Here is a 23291-nt window from a genome sequence, read left to right as displayed (position 1 = left end):
CACAGATTACTAAATGGATATATCCCATACAGTATTTGGACAGTTTTGGGCTTGATGGCAAAAGGCCAAAGTGGATTTTAAAAGCCTACTAGAGACACAAGAGTGTGGTGGCCAGTGCTAATCTTCCCTTTATCTGACAAAGATGTTGTAGTGAAATATTTTACTTTTCTTTCTATTGTGCACAGGGTATTTTATTGTGGCTTCAATATAGATAGTCATACTAACGTGAAATATAATAAAACGTGAAATTCTTTTTTTGCTATGTTTGACAAAACAAACAATAAGCTCAATTATTAATTTCCTAGAAAGTACTAATTGCTTTAAAATAGGTTTTTTTAAATGTCCTCATTCATCTAGAAAAATGTTATGTACAAATGTTATGTATATATACACATATATGTACAAACATACTATCTTAGGAGAAAACAGCATTTCAGCTTGATGTTTTAAGTAATGTCAATTATGCATGTTTATTTGTAATAATAAAATTTCCCATAAGTGAAACATGTTAGTACCTAAAAACATTTTTCACTATTTACATTTTGAATAATTATGGAATGTTGATATGCTGCAACCAAGTTATAGAAAAATCATATAAACAATATAAATCTGATGCCTACCCCTCCACAAATAAGAAACTACTTTTATTGGGTTTTCAAATTGTCAAATATAAATAGGATAAAGTCAGTAATAAGATGAGGCACTTTAACAATTACTCAAAAAGATTAAGTGTACAAAAGTATAAAACAAAACTCTTAATATTAATCTTATTCTTAATTTCAGGCGTGATTAATCTGAGATGGTCTCTATTTTGATTGTTATAAAGTTTTATTTTTGCGCTTCCGCCACCACACGACCCAAGGCAAGAAAACTGAAATACATAAAGACATCACCACACAGTTACTGTGTTCACATACCAATGAACTAAACATTAAGTCATGACACTTGGGTTTCAAAGAAAGTGACCATTTCAACACTAAGAACTTTGACATAATTTTTTCATAAGCATGTATAAATACATTGGTCTTCCAAGGGCAAATAGTATTTGTGTCATATTTTTAAGACAAGAACGTCCTCAAATGCACTAACTGAATCACAAGTTATAGCCTTAGTACTTTAAAATATTCAATTTTTAAAATACTTCAAAATTTAAAAATTAAATTTACCAATACAGTACTTTCTAGATAATTTTAAGATTAAAAAATGCAATAAAAAACAAATGTTTTATTCAGCCAGTCTTCTGTGAAATAAATGTCTTAAATATAAACACTTGGCCAACCATTTTCAATCTTACATTGTATTTCCTACATTAATACTAGTGTTTTGGTAGTTCAATTAACACTGAATTAAAGGTAGTAATTTCTATTGTTTCAGAAGTTCATTGTCCTGTATCTTTTCCAACTGTCTGAATTCAATACTCCTCTATTAGTAAAGAAAAAGGCTGACTAAAATTTTAACATTTATTCAGAAGGATTAAAATCTTGCCATGAGCATGTGTAATCTAATTAATAGTTCTAGGTAAGAGTAGTTCAATCTCATTAAACCTGTTTATTTCTGGTAGTTTGTAACTTAATTTATTTTGCCCAGATGCCCAAATATCTTTTAATAAAAATGTAAGTCAGTACTCATTTCTACTTGGTTGGCCACTCCAAGTCTATTTATCAAAATCACTTGTTCTATGTGCCTGTATCTGTGTGTGTACACACATTGTCCTTAATTCCCTGCAACAGGTTTGCTCCTCTAAAGAGAGAAACTAGCTTTCAACTGATATGCTACCAGACACTTAAGACTCTCCTAAAATCAGAAGCCGGATTATATTCAAATAAAAGGTAAGGGAAAATACTTACATAAATGACAAATTTTAAGCTTGGCAAAAGTAATGACTTTTATTTACAATTGCATGTATCAAGATTACGACAGAAACACTAGTGATACCATCTGAACAAAAGCAATGATTTATTGGTGATGGCAATGAATGCAACATTGACAGTCTCTGGAGAGAATCAAGCAATTATCCAGGAGCTGCAAATCTGATTGGAATAGGTCTTCCAGTGTCGTTTGCACTTTAATGGCTTTCTCCTTTTTTGCCAACTACCTAGAAAAACAAACAAAAGCTGTATGTACAATATACAGATTTAGAAATATGGGGTTTTTTCAAAAATACTAATATGCTAATCATTTTAAAAACTTGGTATTAATATTTATCCTTTAATTTTTTTTGGCATGCAGTGTACTTTCACTATGGAAGCAAGCTGTGACCCACTCCCCTTCCTGGACCACAAGGAATTAAAAATGAAACACATGCAGGCTACTTTGGATTACCACTCTAAGAAAAAGTAATGCAATTTTTCCAAACAAGATTGACAGTTTAGAGAAGTTAATAAAAAGATGATGCTATATAAGTAAAACATATTTGCATACTATTTTGGGCAATTAGAAGTCAAATGCTGATGACAAAATAATCTAGAATTTTAAAAGTATGCTACAAGACAAGTTTCTAGACTCTTCCTTCAATGAAAAAGAATTAAAAATGACTAATTTTCTATATTTCTTTTGAAAAAAGCCCTATTAAAAATATACTATAAAAAATGTAAAGAATAAACTTTATGTCTGTCAACGATTAGAGAAATCCTCTATTGGAAGGTTTTTTTTTTTAATGCTCTGGTTCCAACAAACACGGACGCATAAAAATGTAAAGAAAAAAATTCAAGTATACCAACAATTCTAGAAAACAAACTCTCTGTGGGAGGGTTCTATTTTCTTTCTTTCCTTTTTTTTTTTTTTCTCTGAGACAGGGTCTCAATATGTAGTTCAGGCTGGCCTTGAACGCGCTATGTAGCACCGGCTGGCCTCGAACTCACAGCAATCCTCTTGCATCAGCCTCCCGAGTGCTGGGATTACAGGCATGCACCACTATTCCCAGCTGAGAGGGTTCTATTTTCTATTTGAATGATTTACCTCAAATACAGAGTTTATCATTAGTTAATACATTCTCAAAGTAGAAACATCTCTAAAGAAACCACTTGCAAAATATTAATTTGTATTTGTATAGAAAAAAATCTATATGTACATTTATAAATGAACTTTCATATTTTAAATTGATTCTGTTCCAAATTGTAATGTGTGTACAAAGCAAACTTGTAAAGGTCACAGTACATGTCTATTCTAAAATAGAACACAGCTGGGTCACTGTCATTCATGAGAGAAGATTTAAAAACTCCACCTAAATTTCTAATTCCATAATGCTATCCCACAGTCTAAGGAAAACCACTCTTATTACTTTAAGGAACTCCTCTCTGGTTAAAAAAAAAAGTTAGAAAAGCTCAACACAACAAAAAGATGATAAAAACATAATGTCATAAAAAAGGATGGGGCCAAGAGTTAAGAAAACCAAGTCTGAAAAGACACTATAAGGAAGGGGAGGTGGCACTATTTGTACTCCAAATGAATTTAAACTGATTAACAATGAAAGCATTATTGATCATCATATTACTTGGGAAATGCAAAACAACCATTAGATTAAGCAAAAGAAAACGAAAAAAACTAATATTAAAAATTTAAATTTTAGCAGATGTGATACAGAAGGCACAAATCTGCATACTGTTTCACAGGTTGATAACTCTCAACTTGCCAATATGCATTCTCTGTAAAAAAAAAGAAATTAAGCATTCCAATAAGGATTCTTACCCCAAATGTAAAGCTCTTTTCATTTTTTCTTAAGCTTTTACATTACACCTCAAACAAAAGTCTACGTACATCAAAATTAGATGTTAAAGATATTTATTCAGCAGAGTCCATTCATCTTCTATGTTAATAGTCTGACTCAGCCTATCAATCAGTCCGTAAATGCTTCAACTGGCCTTGAGCTTTCAGATAGGCAAAAGCAGAAAATACAACCACATCAATCATCAAAAAGACTTTGGGGCTAACATTGCAAAGAGAAAAGAAAACCCACACCCCTCTAGTAAAACCTAATTAATGTAATTACTAGTTCTAGTATAAAAACATATTTCCAAGATGATTCTGTAGCTCCTAAAACATAAAATGTTAGAATAGATTAAAACATTACCTTATTAAATCTGAAAGCATTATAACAATTTAAGTTTTATTTCAATATTACTCCTCAAAATGCAGGACAAAAGTAAGTATGAAACAGTAGAACGTAAAAGTCTGATGAGCAAAACAGTGTGGTAATGAAATTAAAGCACCAAGTTACAAGCCCAAAAGAAAATAAAAGGCCAATTGAGAAACATGGCTAGGATGAGGTCTGAAGGAGGAGATGGTTGAGGCAATCTAGTAACAAGGCGGATCCAGATGACGGAAGCTGTAGCCATCTTGCAGTGACAATGGAGAGAACACGGAAAGGGTGAGAGCGGACAGGTGCTAGATGAGCAGAGAAGCAAGGAAGGGAGTAGAGTGAGACAAGGTCAATCTTTTTATTACTTCATTAAAAAAATCTTCTGGTTTTAGTTCATTTGAGTTGGATTAAAAAAGCTGAAAAATAAACAGATAGATATGTTACAAAAATAGCTGATATGGTGAATGGCCAGTTTAGAAAAGTGTATTTTTATTACAGTGATAAAAATCTGCTCTGCTTTTCACATGCGCCTCATTCCCTAAGAAGCAGAAGCTCCTACAATATTCTCATTTTTATACTTATATTTTAATATAAAAATGAAGCAATCTGTGTAAAGAACACATTTTAGCAAAGAAAACATCTATTTCCAATTAAGATGGCAAAGTTTTCATGCTGCAAAACTAAGAATACATTTACAACGAATAACCGAAAGTATGTATTATAAGCTGTGCATGACAATTTTCAGGGCCAAAAACAGACAGTAGAAGGTGTGTTCTAGCCTAGTAAATCTTGAAAATATATCCTTATAAAGTTGTAATAGTATGTAAGGTGAACTAAGAGTCTATCTACATCCAAAATTCACCAGTATTACCTTAGTTTCTGTCATTTTAGTGACATAATGGTAGGGTCAGGGATATTCTGAAAACTAAAATGATCTACAACTCACACAACATAAAAATGTAAACTGAAAATGCTAAACACTTATCATTCATTAAATCATTTTATACAGGTCTCATTGCTACAAAGCAATTATCAAAACTTCTTCCCTGTGCTTATAAAATACATCTCAAATATATTTTGACATTTAAAAGTTTAACTACAATGCATAAAGTCTTCATTTTAAGCTGACTGAACAAGTAAAGGGAAAAAAGTATCATACTTTGCTTGTCCTTTCCCTACTTTTCCATCCTATCTTGTTATCATCACTATCTTTTACTTTATCAAAATTCTGCCTTCAAATCTTGCTTCAAAGTCCTTTTTCTCATTGGGCTTGGTGGCACACGCCTGTAATCCCAGCAGTGAGGAGGTTGAGGCAGGGAGGAGGATTGCCCCAAGTTCGAGGCCAGGCTGAGTACAGAGTGGATTCAAGGCCAGCCTGTACTACATAGCAAGATCCTGTCTCAAAACAAACCCAAACTAACAAAAAGTCCATTTTCTCCATAAAGTATTCTCATACTTTCCTAGTCACTGTTAAGAAGCAGAAATGTTACTGGGTTGGAATGTATGAAAACATTTTGTTGAGGAAAGGATCTTGAGTAAAGTTTTGACTAATTTTGATTAACTTTCCATGTTTGTGTGTTAACATACAAGAATATAATCTTGCTGTAGACAGGGATCATCATTATACTAACATTTTACTATAGGGACAGAAAGTATTAAACCACGTATTACTCCCTTCAATAGAAACCAAAGTCATTCATAATTATTAATAAGCAACTTTATTCAGGACCAAATGGGCGAATTTCAATTAAACATAAACTCTCTAATTTTTTTTGTGTGTGTGGTGGGGGGGGAGATCGAACTCAGGACCTTGTGCTTTCAAGGCGAGGCAGCTGCGGTGCCATTGAGCTAAATCCCTAGCCCTAAACTCTCTAATTTTTTAACCACACTGAAACTGCTGCTTCACATATGAAAACAATGAAATATTTGCTTACTTTTGAGAAAGAACCCTACAAGACACTGGATGACTACAAGCAAAACAAATCTCACTCAGAAACTGTAACAGAATGTAGTTTAATACTTAACATTAAAAAATCACTCACCCAATTAGACATTAATAAATTTTAAAAGCATGAGGCTAAAAAGTCCAGAACCTACAGGGAGGTCCCTAACAGTATTCAAATTATTCCTGTAGCAGTTCTTAAAAGTATAGTCCAGGGGCTGGGGATTTAGCTCAGTGGTTCTGGTGCCTGCCTCACAAGCACAAGGTCCCAAGTTCGATCCCCAGTACAAAACAAAACAAAAAAAACAAAACAAAAGTATAGTGCAGTATGATATCCCTATACCCTTTCTCAGCAAGTCTGTGATGTCAAAACTATTTTCAGAATAATGCTAAACTGTTACATGCTTGTTTGGGGGTATTTTTGTTATTTTGTTTTGTTTTCTGCAGTACTGAAGATTGCACCCAGGGCATTTGCACTGAGCTACATCCCCAACCCTTTTATATTTTTATTTTGAGAGAAGGTCTCACTAAGTCACTAAACTGCCAAGGTGGGGCATTAACCTGTGACCCTACTGCCTCAGGCTCCAGAGAGCTGAGATTACAAGTGTGCGCTACCACACCCAGCTGTTAATATGTAATTAGTTGTAAATATTTTTTAAATTTTCCAGTTTTAATTTCTAATAGATAAATATAGCCTACACAAATATAGGTTTTTCTTGATCCTCAGTCTTATTTCATAGTTTAAATGGTATCTGAAGCCAAAAAGTTAGAGAACTGTTTCTTTACTGTAAGTTACATAAAGTGAAGAGTTAAATGAACAAATGACTATTATAAACACAAATACTCTCAGGCAAGGAATTAACTGTGCTATCTAAAGACAGACCCCAAAAAAGGAGGCATAGCAGTCAAAAAAGAGAAAAGACTAAGCTAGAAGGGATGTGAGAGGGATGTTACAAACAATAGGTGGAGACATGGTAAGTAGATGGACAATTATTAACGCAAACTATAAAAACTGCAATTCAACCCCAGGCTGGTAAAAAGACGCACAAGATAGGGTAGTAGTTACCTGCAGAAAAAATTCAAGTGAAATAGCATACATCGAGGTGACAAATAGGAAACTAGAGTCAAGTTAGTGATAGAAAGACGATTTATGGTAACATCTTACTAAAAAACAAAGCTAACAAAATGATTCAAGACACAGTTAAAGTCAAGACCAATGACATTTAACTCTAATAGGCAACGCAGCAAAGTAGGCAGCCAAAATGCCTTTGTTGCTCACACATTTTCTCAGGAAAACATATATCATAAAAATATAGATGTTTAATCTCTGCTTCTTCTGACCTGGCATTATACATCTGTTAAACACCTACACATGACAGATCTAAGTACACACCAACTTCCAAAAGTCACTTATTCTATGAAACAGGAAGACAATAGTTGAAAAATGACCAGTTAAAATACCCACTCTCAGTTTTCAACTGTGTAAAAACTGCATATAATTTTGTAATTGCACTGTTATCCAATTTAATTTTCTGTAATTGAATTTAAATCACATCTGCAGATATCACCTAAAAGAATTTAAGTGTTTCCAAGATGTTCTATAGCTCCAATTCCCCAAACTATGGTCTGCTGGGAACCTCTTCCTCTAAGAACTGGCAACCCCAGGGAATCTTCCTCTATCTCAAGTCCTGCATCACCTGCCAGATGCTGCCATCAGAAACACTGTGACCCTATGTCTCCTGTGCTGCACACATTAAGACTGTATATAGCAACTGTGGTTTGGTACTAAGAAGCTTTCAATGCTACTTCAGGGTTTGTATATTTAAGAATCATCCTAAAGAAAAGAAATGCTATCAATTAGAAGTTGGTCCAAAAATGTACCACACGGGCTAGTCCTCATTCCCAAAGTCCCATGTACCCAATATACTATTTTTGTTTTGTTTTGTTTTTTTGAAACAGGGTCTTGCTCTCCATATGCAGTTCAGGCTGGCCTTGAACTCACTATGTAGCCCAGGCTGGCTTCAACTCACAGCGAGCTTCCTGCCTCAGCCTCCCGAGTACTGGGATTACAGGCATGCGCCACCACACCTAGCTGTATCCTATACATTTTTTGCACATTTTACGATTGCATCCTAAAAACAAAAAAAATACAGAATTATAAAAATATAGGGGCCAGGCTCAGTGGTTCCGCCGCCTGCTTCACAAGTGCAAGGTCCTGAGTTCGATCCCCAGTACCAAAAAAAAAAAGAGAGAGAAAATCTACCTGTTCACTGTAAAGGTATACTGAAGTGTACTCTTTCAGTACACAGGCATTGTTTGGGAAGTTAGCATGTTGGAATAATGAGTTCACTTCTTTTTTAACAGAATTATTGTAGCAATTTTAAATATGTTTTCACCAGAAATAACAAAAATCAAAATCTGAAATCAGCAAATTTCTTTAAATCTACTCCTTTCAAGTGATTTAAGTTACTCTTTCCATGACTCTAAAACACTTTCTATAATCAGACTATTTTTACTTTTATTTAGACATCATTCAATATAATTAAGACCTACGATACTCATTAAAGACTCTTTTTAAAGTTGGATATCTCAAAATGTGACTAGGAGAACTTATTCTAATTTTAACCTTATTAAGTTTCTTGATATACGATTTTTTATTTTCATGGTTAAAAAAATTATGACTATTGAAATGTATTAAATTATTTCCTTAAAACTATTATTTCTCATTATCATTTAAAGAAACTTACTCGTTTGAAGTCATTCATATTTGTTGCCTGGACAGGAGTACCAATAAAAGTAAAATACAAAATTCTTGTTGTTTCTTCTTCACCTTGATTAGACTGAACAAATATCTGCCAAAACAAAAAGAATTATCATGTTTCTAGTCACAGTACTTTTCATGTACATGTTTTTAACTGATTTCCTTACATTATTAATAAAAACATCCTCTGTTCTTTATAGGGACTATCCTAAATTACATTCACCTTCTCCAGGGAAATCATGGCAAGACACCCACATACACAAGTTCATGGTAATTTAGTGTGATAGTATAAAGGAGTCATAATCACAATTCTTTACAGACAATGTTGAAGGAGTGTGAGATTCATGATTACAATGGGACAGATTTCTGTTGATTTTATTAAAATCATAGTTTTCACTGAGCAGTCTTTGCAGTTAATCTTTCTGATATTCATGCAACCATTCTATCTCCTAGAATATTACAAGAAAAAATATACTATGCTTCCGTAAATTTTTTAAGCGGGACTCTACATTTTCTATTTAAATACTCCCTTTGGAAAGAAGTAGAAGCTTTACTTATAAACCCTTTCCAAATATATGGGATCTTGTTCACTTGCACTTTTTTTTTTTTTTTCAGCGCGAAGAAATCAAACTCAGGACCTTGTACATGGCTAGGCAAGCTCTCTACCAACAAGCTGCATCTCCAGCCCTTTTTGCATGGATTTTAAAAATTACAATATTCTAGGGGGCCTGGGATTTAGCTCAGGGGCACTGTGCCTGCCTTACAAGCACAAGGTCCTGCGTTTGATCCCCAATACTGCAAACAAAACAAAACAAAACCAATATTCTAGAATAAATGTTGTCTAAAAATACTGCCTCGAGCTAGGCATGGTGGTGTATGCCTGTAATCCCTGCACTCAGGAGGCTAAGATAGAAGGAGCATTGTTAGTTCCAGGCTAGCCCGGGCTATATACTGAACTCAAGGCCAGCCCGAACCACATAACAATACCATCTCAAAACAAAACCCCCAATAATACTGCCTCTCTTGATTTGACACACTCAAGATGGTATTCATTGGTTACTTTTTATTGTTTTCAGAGGCAACCAAAAGTTAATCTCAAACTGACCTTACCATCAATTTAAAGTATATAATAAATATTAAACCAGCTCTCAACTTAGTTATTTATAAATTATTTGTTCCTTGATCCCAAGTACAACTGTTTATATTTATTACTTTTAAGATTCTTCTACTGTCTTTGATTAGACTCTGATCAAAACTATTACTGTGATTCCAACTTTTCATCAAAAACTGGTATGTCTTCTATTATCATTTAAATCACTCACTAAAATTTTGATTAAGATAGAACACATTACATAAAATCTTGAGTATATAAATATCTTCAGTGAATCACAATAGATTACTTCAGGATCTGTGTCAATTCATCACAAATAAAGAAAAGGTGTTATTAATTGGGGGTATGTTGCATATGAAGTCAGGAAAGTATTTCATAACAAGTGTTCTATTTTCCTCAATTTCACTAGGATAGACTATTTCAAATCTTAGAGCCCCCAGGGATTTAGCTCAGTGGTTCCACTGCCTGCCTCAAATACTTGAAGCTAAACTTGAGTGTAGTTCTTCATATTAATACTGTACAACCTATAAACTCCATTGAAAACCTACCGTAGCACTCTTCTAGCTTATAAAAACAATTATTTCACTAAAACAAAGATATTTTATCAATTTGATATAACATGTTCTCTTTCAATGAGTCTGTACTGGTTTCTATTTTCTTTTTCTAGGTATTAATCTGTATTCATTACTAACACTTTTACCCTCTTTTCTAAGGAACAGGGAGAGGGATAGTAGAAGAGATTTGGAGGGTTTCAATACTTAAATTTGTGGCATTTTTATCAACATTTATAATATATCACTTGAAATCATCATAGGCACTATTATTCAGAAGTGCTTTAGGTCATTTTCTAAAATGTGCAATTATTTTTTCAAAAAGTTGTTTTTATTGATATGACCATTACACATACATATAACTCCAGTATAGGGCCAGGGATTTAGCTCAGTGGTTCCACCACCTGCCTCACAAACACAAGATCCCGAGTTCGATCCCTGGTAACAAAAAAAAAAAAAAGCTCCACTATAAATACCCACAACCCTGTTAAATATATTCCAATGAAATACTACTTACAGTTACACTGTTAACATTCTGAAACTTAACATAACGAAGAGGAACAATACCATCTTCTTTAATATCATCCTCTGTCAGTTCCAGAGCTTGAGTTGGCTCACTTCTTTCTGCTTCTTCAAAATCCATAGATCGGGGTAGGTTGATAAAGATCTTTACGTATTTGGGACCCTGACCTATAAAATGGGTAGAATACAATGAAATACTAAAAACTGCAAATATACTTACACTTTCTCCCTTCATCATTGTAACAGTACTTTCAGACACATACATACACACACATATGTATATATACACCTTCAGAGCCCTCTACTGTTAGGATTTATAAGAGTTTGAGTATTCAGAAAGGCAATCTCACCCAATCCCTCAATACACATTTGCTGATGGCTTCTTGTCCTAGCAAGTACTATAGTAAATCCTAGGAATAGGAGATTAAAACACATATATACATCAAAGTTTAATGGACAAATGAAGAGTAGGCATATCTGCCCTTGTTCTCCACCTTAGGGAAAAAGCATTGTATCCTCTCCATTCATAGAAGCCGTTTTTGCTGGAAGTATGGAGTACATATCTTTGACCTGTTGAGAAGGTTCTGTTCTACTTCTACTCTCCTCTTCTAGTCATGCTTTTACCATGAACAGCTGTAGAATTTAGTCCAACACTTTTCCTCCAACTACTGGACAGGATCATATGGCTTTTTCCTTTCCTCTGTTAAAACGATGACTTTTGGGGGTGGATCTTCCAATGCTGAACCAACACTGCCATCCCTATAATAAAACCACTTTCTACATACTGCCAGATCTGACTTCTAATAGTCTGTTTTGTTAAACAAATTTCTATCTGTGTTCATACTTTTTTCTATTATCTTTATCCAGTTTTACGAGTAGCACAATGTTGATTTCCTAAAATGAGGGGAGTAATGCTCCTTCTTTTTTCTGCTTTAAATGTTTGATATAATTTATCAGTTAAAATGTATATGAGCCTGTTGTTGTCATATAGATAGGTTTTCAAGCTAGGAATATACTTTAATAGGTGCTATTCAAATTTTATATTTCCTGTAGAGCCAGTTTCATTAATTTGTTTTCCAAGGTACTTCTTATAAGTTGTCAAATTTATTTCAAAAAAGATTTTTGTAATATGCTTTCTATATCCTTTTAAATTCTGTAAAATCTGTGGTTATGTCTTCTAGATCTTGATACTGTAATTTTAAAAATGTATAATTGATAGTGTGTAATAGGAAGAAAAGGTCTAAAGGAGTAGGGGAAGTGGGAGGGGTAGGGGAAAGGAAAGGGAAAAGAAAAAATATGAGAAAAGAAAAAAAATGGAAACAAAGTCATTGCAAATAGGGAAGGGTGGAGGGGGTGAAGGGAGGGCAGGGAAAGGGGAAAAAAATAAGAACCAAGAGACTCATGTAAAGGTACAAGATCCCAATGATAAATGTAACTGTATTTTATACCTAAAATGTAACAATAAACTTAATGGGGGGGGGGGACAAAACACATATATACACATGCATATAGACATGTGTACCAAAGAGTCATCATCCTCAATTACATATGACTAGTGAGGAAGTACGAGGAAGGTAGCGATGGATTCTGACAGTGTACACAGGTTAACAAATTTTCATAAAAGAAACAACATTTGAGCCAGGTCAACAACTGGAAAATTTTGTTATTTAAACTGTCAAATTTCACCTTTAGGTCAGGAATGTGCTGTGTAAGACTACATGTGCTTCACTTCAGGGTACAATTTAAGAATCATATTTTGTGACTGATTAAAGAATATAACAGTCATTCCTACAGCATTTGCTTATACTGCATTTTCAGAATAAAAGCATAATTTTACTAACAAAAATTATTAACGTGAAAATTTAGAATAATACACAATAGAAAATGGTATTTCACAAATACAGCCTTGGCTGCTTTTACCAATCAATTAAAACAACCACAACAACAAATCTTAGGCTCCTCTTCCTTCCCCAGTCCTCAAAAAAAATCAACAGTGGTAGAAAAAGAAAAGAGAGGAAGGGTGAGGAAAAATGCTTTACTTTACCCTTAAGTCTTTACAACGATGTTAACGTGCATAGAGGTAACACTAGTAAGAGAGCACAAATAGAAAGCTCTGTAGCCTGAATTTTATTGTTCTTAATATGAGGAATTTGAAATGAATCTCTCCTCTAAAAAATGGTTGCTAGAAATGTAGAGTTGGAAGGAAACATTCAGGAGTTTGCAGATTATGGGAAACAAATTTTAAAATTAAAGTTTAGAAATGAAATAAACTAAAATTTCCATTTCTTTCTTACTTTCAATCCCTAATAATTTCACAATATTCATTTATATTCTTTAAAAAACAAATTCAGTCCTTCCTAAAACAAGTGATATCGATCTTATTTAATAAAGTGTTTTAAATATGTGCTAACAGGTCTAACAAAGCAGTTAGTTTAAAGAAAAGTTGTACTTTACTCACCATTATCTGGCCCGTGAAATTTCATGGAGTAAAGCTTAACAGGTTGATTGAATGCCACAGTAATAAGTAGCTGTAGGAAAAAGTTTCATTACAAAGGAGCTCTTGAACACCTCGAATACACGTAACACCCAAGTAGAATTAAATAATTTAGGCAGAAAAACCTAATTCATCTAACAAAACCAATGCAATATGGAAAATCAGTAAGTTGAAAGTAACTTGATTAAACTGACATTTGAGAAATACCACCATCAATTATTTACATGAGGGAAAGGCGAAAAAAAAAATTTAATGAAGATAATGTACTAAAATTATGCATAAAAATCTAAGGTCCTATGACCTATAAACTGGCAAGCAACCTGCTTTCCAAAAAATCAAATAAAATTCTCAAATTAAAATTTAAACTATGTATTATAGCATACAGCTTTTCTAGGATGGTTTAACATTTATCCACATCACTCAACAATTTGAAGGCAATGCACAGATTTATGCAGAGATTAGCCCTCAAATGATCTCTGATCCAAAACTCAAAATAGGACTCTTGGGTCTAGGGGTTTAACTCAGTTGGCACAGCACATATTTTGCATGCACAAGGCCCTGAGTTCAATCCCAAACAAATAAAAAAGGAAAAAAAGAAAAGAAAGAGGGAAGGGAGAAAAGGATGGAGGGTGGAAAGGACAGGTGGAGGGACTTTCATAGTTCTACAGTACCCTCCAAAGCTCCATCCTAAAGTTACTTAACTAAATGAATCTGGAAAGCCGTATAAGGGAACTGGGATGGAAAACACTGCCAGGATAACCACCTTTCAGAAGCTGCAAGTCATTCGTTCAACTTTCCAGCCAACATTATGTTTGATGTAAGTATCTATGCTTCCCTGGGAGGCAGAAAGATTTTCCCTGGCAGAAAGATTTCAAGGAGACTGTAATCAGCCCTGCTGATACACATTACCACATTATACCATTCATGAGAAATACAGAGCAAATGATACTCTCAAAGCTGTAATAAACATTCTGGTTTAGATTTATTATTTCAGAATCACACTGTGGTCTAAGAAAACAACTAGTATATTTCTTTTAATTACACCTCTACTTTTTATACTGGACCCATAATTGTGTGTCAAAAAATAGTAAGTATAATATGTATAGAGAACTGAACTGCAGGTGAAGTGCAAGAGATGAGAATGGAAAGCCAAAAACAGATCAAATCAGTAAGACATCTTCATGAAGTCAGTGAAGAATCTCTTTTAGGAAAGAGAAACAGGCAGATATATAATTTGAAGAAATAACTTTTGTGACAATATACAACTAGAATGAACTAGAATAGGGACAAGCTAGAGACAATGGAAAAGAAAGTACATTAAGGTAAATAACACCCAGATGAAAGAAAAGATAGCTTGATCAAGGTGGTTACACCTACTTACTCTGTGGAAAGGGCAATACAGAGAAGCATAGGAAAAATGGTAGGTTTCTATCTGGGAGTGAAGAGCTAGCCACAGAGGGACTGGTCATCTAATCAGTCTCTATTCCTCAAACACAAACTTACCAGCAAGGGGCAAACACAAACACAAATCAAGGATGAGCAAAAGGACCAAACTTGGCAATGGATCCAATTCAAAAGTTCTGCAATTTTCCGTAGTGCACCACCCTCCCAATTACTTGCTGACATGGCACAGAAGAATAGAAAAAGAATGTGGGTCTGGATGGCAGAAGGACAGGAATTAAATTGAAACCTTTAAAAGGAAAGGAATGAGTGATCATCTGGGGTAAGAGACAAAAGCCATGAGATGGGAACATGAGAAACAAGAGTGATAGTGAAAATCCCTACAAGCCTTAATTTTTTTTTTCTTTCTGGTACCGGGGATCAAACTCAGATCCTTGCACTTTTGAGGCAGGCAGCAGAGCCACTGAGCTAAAGCCCCAGCCCCCTACAACCCTTATGCACTCGATTACCTGTTCATCACAGTCAGATTCCAAGAAGGTTGTATCTTTTCTTAAACAGTTGTCAAACCCATGCTCATCACTTTCATTAAGACATTCACAACCAGCCTTGTTGATAAATGGCATTAAATCCATCTGAAAAACATTAAATCAAGACATTAGGCAAAACATTTTGGTTTGATATAAAAATGTTAAAAATTTAAATCTGTGATTCTCACCAGATCAAGCAATTTTAAAGAAAACAACTCTTTAAAAAGTTACTAATACTTCTTTACTTTTTTTTTTTTTTTTTGGTACCAGGATCAAACTCAGAACCTTGCCCTTGCAAGGCAGGCAGTGGCACCACTGAGCTAAATCCCCGGCCCAAGGTTTACCTTACTTGATAAGGTAGCAGAAACTAAGTCTGTAACACTAAGATTATAAAATGTTGACTTACACTTTTTAGTAACTGTTTTATAGTAGAAATTTTGCAAAATATAGTATCTTTAAGACCCAAATAAAGCCTGTGTTCCTATCCTAGTGGACATAGACTCTTCAAGCCTATACTTATCTAAAGGTTAAATTTAAGACGAATAGCAAGGACATGACAGATTTTGTACTGGGAATTGAACTTAGAGCTTTTGCACTGAGCTATATGCCTAGCCCTTTTTACAGTACTTTTTAATTTAAACCGGAATCTTGTTAGACTGCTCAGGCAGGGTTCAAATTTGAGACCCTTCTCTCTCAGCCTTCTATAGCTCTGGGATTACAATCATGTACCACCACACTTGGCCAATTTTTTATTACAAAAAATATTAAACATATACAAATAGAGTAATTTAATGAACTTCACATATCCTCTACCTCCAGCCATAATGAACAACTCATGCCCATTCATTTCACCTCTACCCACCCCTGTATCCTACACCTCTCCTCCCAATTGTTTTGAAGCAAATATTAAGACATTCGTTTCATTATATTCATGAAAATGTCATATATTTCTGTAAGTGCTCTTTAAAAATACACATACATGCTTAATAGCTTCATCACAACTAAACCAGGATGCCTTATCAAATATTAGTGTTCGAATGTTCTCAACTTCTCATAAATATTTTAAATTATTATATTCAAAGTATAGAATTAAAAATGGGCCAGGGGTTTAGTTCAGTGGCACTGTGCTTGCCTTGCAAGCACAAGGTCCTGATACCACAAAAAAAAAAGTATAGAATTAAAAATGTATAAACATGGTATATAATTAATATGTCTCATATATCTTTTAATCTATAATCAGTTAGCTATAGATTTCCTACAACTCTGGATTTTGCTGGTTACTTCCCTATGGTGTCAGCATATTCCTGGTCTCCTGTATACTGTGTTCACCAATACTTCCATAATTCCAACACAACTGCAAAAAGTTGTGGTGACAGTGGTCATGCTTGTCTTTTTTCTGACTCTAGTGGGAATGCCTCTCATTTTTCTCCATTAAGATTTTAGTCAATACTTCAGGAATAAATGGGTATTGAATTTTATCAAATACCTTTTCTGTATATTTAGACATTGTGATTTTTCTCCTTAGCTCTATTAATATGACAGATTACAAACATTTGTTGCATGACAAATAAATCCAATTTTGTTCATGATGATATTTTTTATTCTATTACTGGACTGTTAGGTTTTATTTTAAGAATTTTTAATGATACTTGTAATTGACACTGGCCAGCGACTTTTCTTTTTTGGTACATACATTGTTAGATTCTGGAATCTCATAGTTACTTTAAAAAGAAATTTTGAGGATTTTTTCCTTTATTTATGGTCTTAAGTACTTATTGTAACACTAGATCACCTGATTTTTAAAAATCTGGCAACACTCACCTGTGAAATCACATGGAACTTTATGGAAGAGCTCTTACTATTTCTTCTATGTCTCTATGGTGAATGGTCTGTGTACATGTTCTGTTTCAGTTTCTAGTGAAGTTGATTTCTGTAAACTATCTTTAAGAAAATCATCCATTTAATCTACTAAACAAGGACTATTTTTAAAGTTACAAAGTATTACTACATATACTGATCACTTGCTCATATTTCTATGACAAAGAATCATTATATTTTTCATCCAGAGAATACTAATATACACACATATAGTTCTGAAAGACTGAACATTTTTGCATGTCAAATTAAATATCAAAATGGTGATAATACACTAGTATAGGTCCCTAATTATTCAGGGAATCTCACTATGTATTTTTGGTTGGCCTTTAACTTGAGGTCCTCCTGCCTCAGCCTCCTGACTGTTGGGATTATAGGCCTAAGTCACCATATCCAGCTTAAATGGGTGCTTTGATCAAAATAACTTTTATTTTGAGGTACATAAAAAAAAAATCACATTTAGATAATTATATTAAAGTATTTTGTTATACAACAAAGCTTGGGGAAACCAGCATTAAATTGCATATTTGACTTAACTGCAAACTGACATTCTGAAAATATGCACAGTACCTTACCTATTGATCCTGAATTGAGGAAAAACAACTATAAAGAACATCTGGGAGATAATTAAGGAAATCTGAATGTAAGAAACTGGAAGTACTGTACTTAGCAATATTAAGTGTGTTAGGAGTATAATGATATGGGTAATAGGAAAATATTTTCCTAAGGACATTAGCTACATTAAAATATTTAAAGATGAACCACCATCAAGTTGTCTATAACTTACTCATAAAGGATTCTGCCAAAATGAAATGTGGCTAGTGAAGAAGTGAAAAAGGAGAAAACATTTACAATTAGACAACATAGGTAAATGGTATACATGGCCTATTGTACTAGCTCTAGACTTTTAAAAATCATTACCTCAAAAAAAATTTTTTTTATTGGTAGGGAGTAGGAAAAATCCATCAGAAGACACACAGGAAAGTAAGAAAAGACTCTATACACTTTTGTGTTACAAATGTTTCTGTACTTATTACATAAATTAGGATTATATAAAGTCTGATTTCATTTTGATAGATGTGACAAATCTGTGGCCAAAGGTTAGCATTCAAAGGTCCTAAAATACTGAAATACAGTAACACATCTAAAGTTGAAAACACAAGCCAATGTAAGTTCTAACCAAGAGTGCCTGGCATTCATATTTCTGCAGAGAGAGGAAGACTTAATTGAGAAGGTATGAGGGAGGCTATTTGAAGCCATACTACCTAAGACCTACTTTTAACAAATGTGAGAAACAAAAGATGTAATGTTTTCAGTTTTTCCAAACTTCAGAAAACATTTATAAAAACTAAAAGTCAAAGCTGGGTGAGGTGGTGCACATCTGTTATCGGCACTTGCAGGCTGAGGCAGGAGGATTGTCAGGAGTTCTAGGCCACCCTGAGCTACTCAGTGAGTTTAAGGCTAGCCTGGACTACCTAAGAAGACCCTATCTCTACATAGATACATATGTACATACATACATACAGCAAGCCATTATGCTCATAAAAACCTTTTCTTACACTAGGAATGTAGCTCAGTGGTAGACTGCTTGCCTAGTACACAAAAGATCCTGGGTCTGATTCTCTTTAAAACAAAAGAAAAGAACCCATAATTTTACAAAAAATTGTGAATACATTTTTACACTGCTTACACTTAAATCTACTTAAGATAATATATTTTCATTTGGTGACTATCATTAAGTTCTATTTGTTTTAAGAATAATGATACTACTGAAAATAGATTTACCAGTTTTAAATATTTAATAACCCTGTAAGACCAAAATTAGTTGAATGGAAAAAAATGTTTTTACTAGTTTTATACATTTTATCCATATCTGCATAAAAACTAACTTTTTTTTCCCTCTTCTTATTTCCTGAGGCCAAAACACTGGTATCACATTGGCTGATATGTGAACAAGTATTCCTGTAGCTAACATTTGAACGGTTGAGCATATTAGGCTTTTTCATGCACATATCCTTAGGAATAAAAGGAAAAAACTAAAAAGATGTAAACACAACAGTTTATAGTTAAGTCATTTCCAAAATTTTCCAAAAAGTGCCACTGAAACCAAGCTCAATAGGCCACAACCTTCTCTTAGGCCTTACAAGTATGAATATGCCTCTCTTGTGGCTCAGAAGTATCTGCCAAGGACCTGAAAACCATTCCCAAGTGTTATGGCTTGTGTCTAGATGTCCCCTCAAAGCTTCAGGAGCTCATAGGTGGGGCTTTTAGGAGGTGGTTGGATCGTGGATGTGGGTATGTTACTAGATTAGTCCACTGATTAGTTTAGCATAATTCTGGGTGTGGGTGATGGATTTACAAGGAGGGAACGTCCACCCTAGGTTTAGGTGGCACCAACCAATAGGCTTGAAGCCTGAATGGCATACAAATGGAAAGAAAGTAGCAACAAGGCTTGTTTCTTCCTGCCTGCCACACCATGAACTCTTTCTCCTCTGCCATGCCCATTTGCCATGTCACCCTACCCTGAGGCCAGCTGGCTGAAACTTCTACAAACTGCTTTAAAATAAACCTATTCTTCTTAAACTTGTGGATGTCTGGTATTTTGACCCAGTAATCAGAAAGTAACTGAGATACCAAGAATGTAATCATCAAAAGAAGACCTCCAACTCTAGGACTCTGAGAAGATAGAACTCTAGCCATGGTAACTGCCAGCTAACCAGCACTGCAGCCCTCATCTCATTAACACTAGCCATCTCTGTACTTTTTATTTCTCTGATTCTACTAAGCTCCCATATTTCCTTTAGAACATCCAAATCAGACTGGAGTTGAGCTCTTTCCTTACTGCTAAGTATTTTCCTAATAAGTTCATCACTTCCAATTCTTGTATGAGATGTTTTATAGAACATCGGGTCCTGTGAGACATCTTAAAAAGTCTAACCAAGGCATGATTCCTAGATGGAGGGAACTGTCAAGTCTCAGAACAATGGCATCTGACTCAGAATAGAAAGCTATACAGACTAAAACAAAAAGAGGTGGTGACCATGAAATTACAAAATATTAGGCTGCCACTAGTTTTGCTACAGATAACACCTCTAATGTGATGATGCCAATAATTGCCTAAGTTATTTTTCAGAAACTTGGAGGCAGCTTTTTTTAGTTTATATCAGCTGAAACCACTGATGCTTCACTTTTGAGCCTGCACAAGTGTCTGATGAGTGACTTTCCTGTCTGCCCTCCGATCATAGTAACACCTTCATTTTCTGAATTACGTCCTACAGAAAGTGAGTTTGATTACACATGCAGAGACCACCAATTACTTCACTTTTTCTTACCTCCAATCACTTTTCCCTAAACCATAGATGACCCTGCTTCTTTATCCCATAAATTACCATTAAAACCTATCCTTGGAGTGGCAGACTTGAGATACGCTCTGTCTCCACACTCTGGCTGCTGCTTTGTGCATAAACTTTCTTTTGCCAAACTTATTTCAGTGATTGGTTTTTGTATGACATGCATAAAAGGGCCTTGTTTGGTAATTATCAACCCTGACCTAAACATATTCATACTTTCTAACTGATGCTACAACTTTAAATTACAGTTCTATTTTAAAGAAATACTAATTGTACTTTCCCAACTCAAAATAATGTCAGTATCATGTTACCCTTTTGACACACACTTTCCTCCACCACCACATAATTTCTTGTATTTACCTGACAATAAGTGAGGTTTCTCCTTATTCACCATGAATTTAAGACTCACAGAAATTTACTCTTTGATTTGCCGTGCAGTAACTTACTAACCAGAAAAATTAAGAAATTACATAATTTTTACTATGCAGAATCTACCAGTTTGCATAAACAAATCTGCTGCCACTACATATTATTCTTGAATTTTGCTTCCTTCCTCAACAGCTCTCAAACTATAAAGGCTTATAGTACTACTGTCTACACCATGCATTTTTCAAATACTATCCTTTAAGTTCTTCAGGTTTTAAGTTACTGTGTAAAATAACTTACTCTTAAGAAAACATGTGATACTAAAGTCACATTTTACTCTACAACAAAATTTAAAACTAGAATTTTTTTTAAAAAGTAGACTGCCAGGAAAGAGGAAATGCACCTAAAAAGAATACTACATAGAAAATGAGTGGCAATAAAAGCAATTCATTATATAATGGTTACACATTAAAATTCGTAAGTCACTTTACATACAGAGCCAAGGAGTAGAACATTTTACTTTTTGGTCTACATACATAGCCTTTTGGAATATCTGTGTCCTCATTACTTCCAGGGTCATTTTCTAAGTGCTGCTTGATTTTTTCTTCTAGTCCCACAGCATCTGCTCCTTGATACTGATCAATTCTCACTTTATTTCGAAAAAACAAAAATGTGGGTGTTGCTGATATATTGTTGGTAGCAGCTGTTCCCTAGAATTGGCAAATTAAAACAGAGCTATGAATTAAAACAAAACTTAAACCATTTTCAACATTCATTTTATAACTTTATGGTAGTTAAATATCCTAAGCATAAACTAAAAACATGTAAAATATATTGTTATTTAGGGAAAAGCAGACCTATTTCTCTTAAAGAGAGTTTTCACTGGGCCACAGCTACATGACTCTTACACTCACAATAAAGAACAGTCCCCACCCTGTTTTTTAAAATCATTGTTACTATGAAATACTTCATCCACTTAGCTTCTAATACAGAACTGTACTTCTTATCAGACAGCTCTTCAAAAGGAACAACAGGATATTGATAATCCAATACAAACCACAGCCACCAGAAAGAAGTACACAATTGAGAAAGGCCAACCTACCCATAAAGAGGAAGCAGTACTTTTTGCACTGCAACTCCAATTCAATTTCTTCTTTAATAGAATGGCATCTAGTCTCTCACTGAACATACGGTTCAACAGTTATATTTTAAAATTCTGTCCCAGCTGAGCAGGGTGGCACAATCCTATAATCTCAGGACTTGGGAGGCTGAGGCAGAAGGATTATTTCAAGTCCAAGTCCAGTCTGGGCTACATGGAATTCAAGGCCTGCCTGAACTATATAGTGAGACCTCAAAAAATAAGTAAATAAGTAAGTAAATAAATAAATAAAGTCCTATTTCTACAATTTTATACCAAATGGAAACTAGGAACAGTAACTAGAGTATCATGGCTCCAAATTTTTATGACAAATATTAAAAAAAAGAATAGTAAAACAAATGTGTCACCTTACACATTCAAACACTATGAAAAGATACCACTATATTATTTTTGTTGTTGCTGCTGCTTTTTGTTTTTTGTGGTCCCAGGGATTGAACTCAGGACCTTGAACTTGCAAGTCAGGCACAGCACCACTGAGCTAAATCCCAGGCTATATTATTTTTTTGAGACAGGATCTTGCTCTGTAATTCAGGCTGGCCTTGAACTTGCAGCAATCCTTCTGCCTCAGTCTCCTAAGTGCTGGGGTTACAGGCACACACCACCGCACCCGGCCTGTATACCATTTAAAGGAAAAAAAAGCACAAAGATAACCTAAGTATGTTTTCTGCAATAACTCATGGAATAACGATGACTGACCTATCAGAACAGTGTTCAAAAGAAATAAAAGATACAACTATGAGCTATATATGTAAATTTTCCTAGTATCAATAAGACAGTAGGGCCAGGGATTTAGCCCAGTGGTTCCATCGCCTGCCTCACAAGCACAAGGACCCGAGTTCAATCCCAGGTACCAAAAAAAAAAAAAAGACAGTAGTAAACAGGTAAAACCAGTCTTATTACTTCAATGAACAAAATATATGCATCTTCATCGTTATCAACATTAAAGATAATGTAATGTTTTATACTGTTTCTTTCAGAAGTCTTGACAATCCAATGTATATTTTACACCTTGAGAACATCTCAACTTGGATTTGCCACATTTCAAGGGCTCAAAAAACACATGTGACTAATGGCCACCATAGCAGAGAGTACTGTTCTAGAAGAAAGCAGTTTCAGATTAGACACATTGAATACTGTCCTTAATATAAGGTCCA

General features: G+C 34.4%; 1 protein-coding gene across 4 annotated transcripts in view; it reads right to left on the bottom strand.

The window, feature by feature from the left end:
• Window positions 1–809: 809 nt before the first annotated feature.
• Txnl1 (thioredoxin like 1) overlaps window positions 810–23291 on the bottom strand; it is a 38148-nt gene continuing 15666 nt past the window's right edge. The window contains exons 3-9 of one of the 4 annotated variants that reach the window (XR_015443379.1): window positions 21515–21688; window positions 15370–15492; window positions 13424–13493; window positions 10961–11133; window positions 8768–8872; window positions 3757–3866; window positions 1860–2095 (exon numbers count right to left, since the gene is read on the bottom strand). Coding sequence is in view for 3 of the 4 variants with exons in the window: in XM_013077259.3 (XP_012932713.1) it covers window positions 3606–3644; window positions 8768–8872; window positions 10961–11133; window positions 13424–13493; window positions 15370–15492; window positions 21515–21688 (684 nt within the window). In the remaining variant the exon portion in view is untranslated. Of the gene's footprint in view, window positions 2096–3601; window positions 3645–3756; window positions 4495–8767; window positions 8873–10960; window positions 11134–13423; window positions 13494–15369; window positions 15493–21514; window positions 21689–23291 lie in introns of those variants that run through there. The other 3 variants (XM_013077259.3, XM_004858385.4, XM_087192175.1) reach the window with 3 other exon arrangements.

Source organism: Heterocephalus glaber, unplaced genomic scaffold, assembly GCF_053883595.1.
Source record: "Heterocephalus glaber isolate CG9 unplaced genomic scaffold, H.glaber_assembly_v1.0 deba00000331, whole genome shotgun sequence".
Taxonomy (NCBI): domain Eukaryota; kingdom Metazoa; phylum Chordata; class Mammalia; order Rodentia; family Bathyergidae; genus Heterocephalus; species Heterocephalus glaber.
Note: the sequence above shows the minus strand (reverse complement) of the source record. Positions and strands in the feature narration are given on the sequence as shown.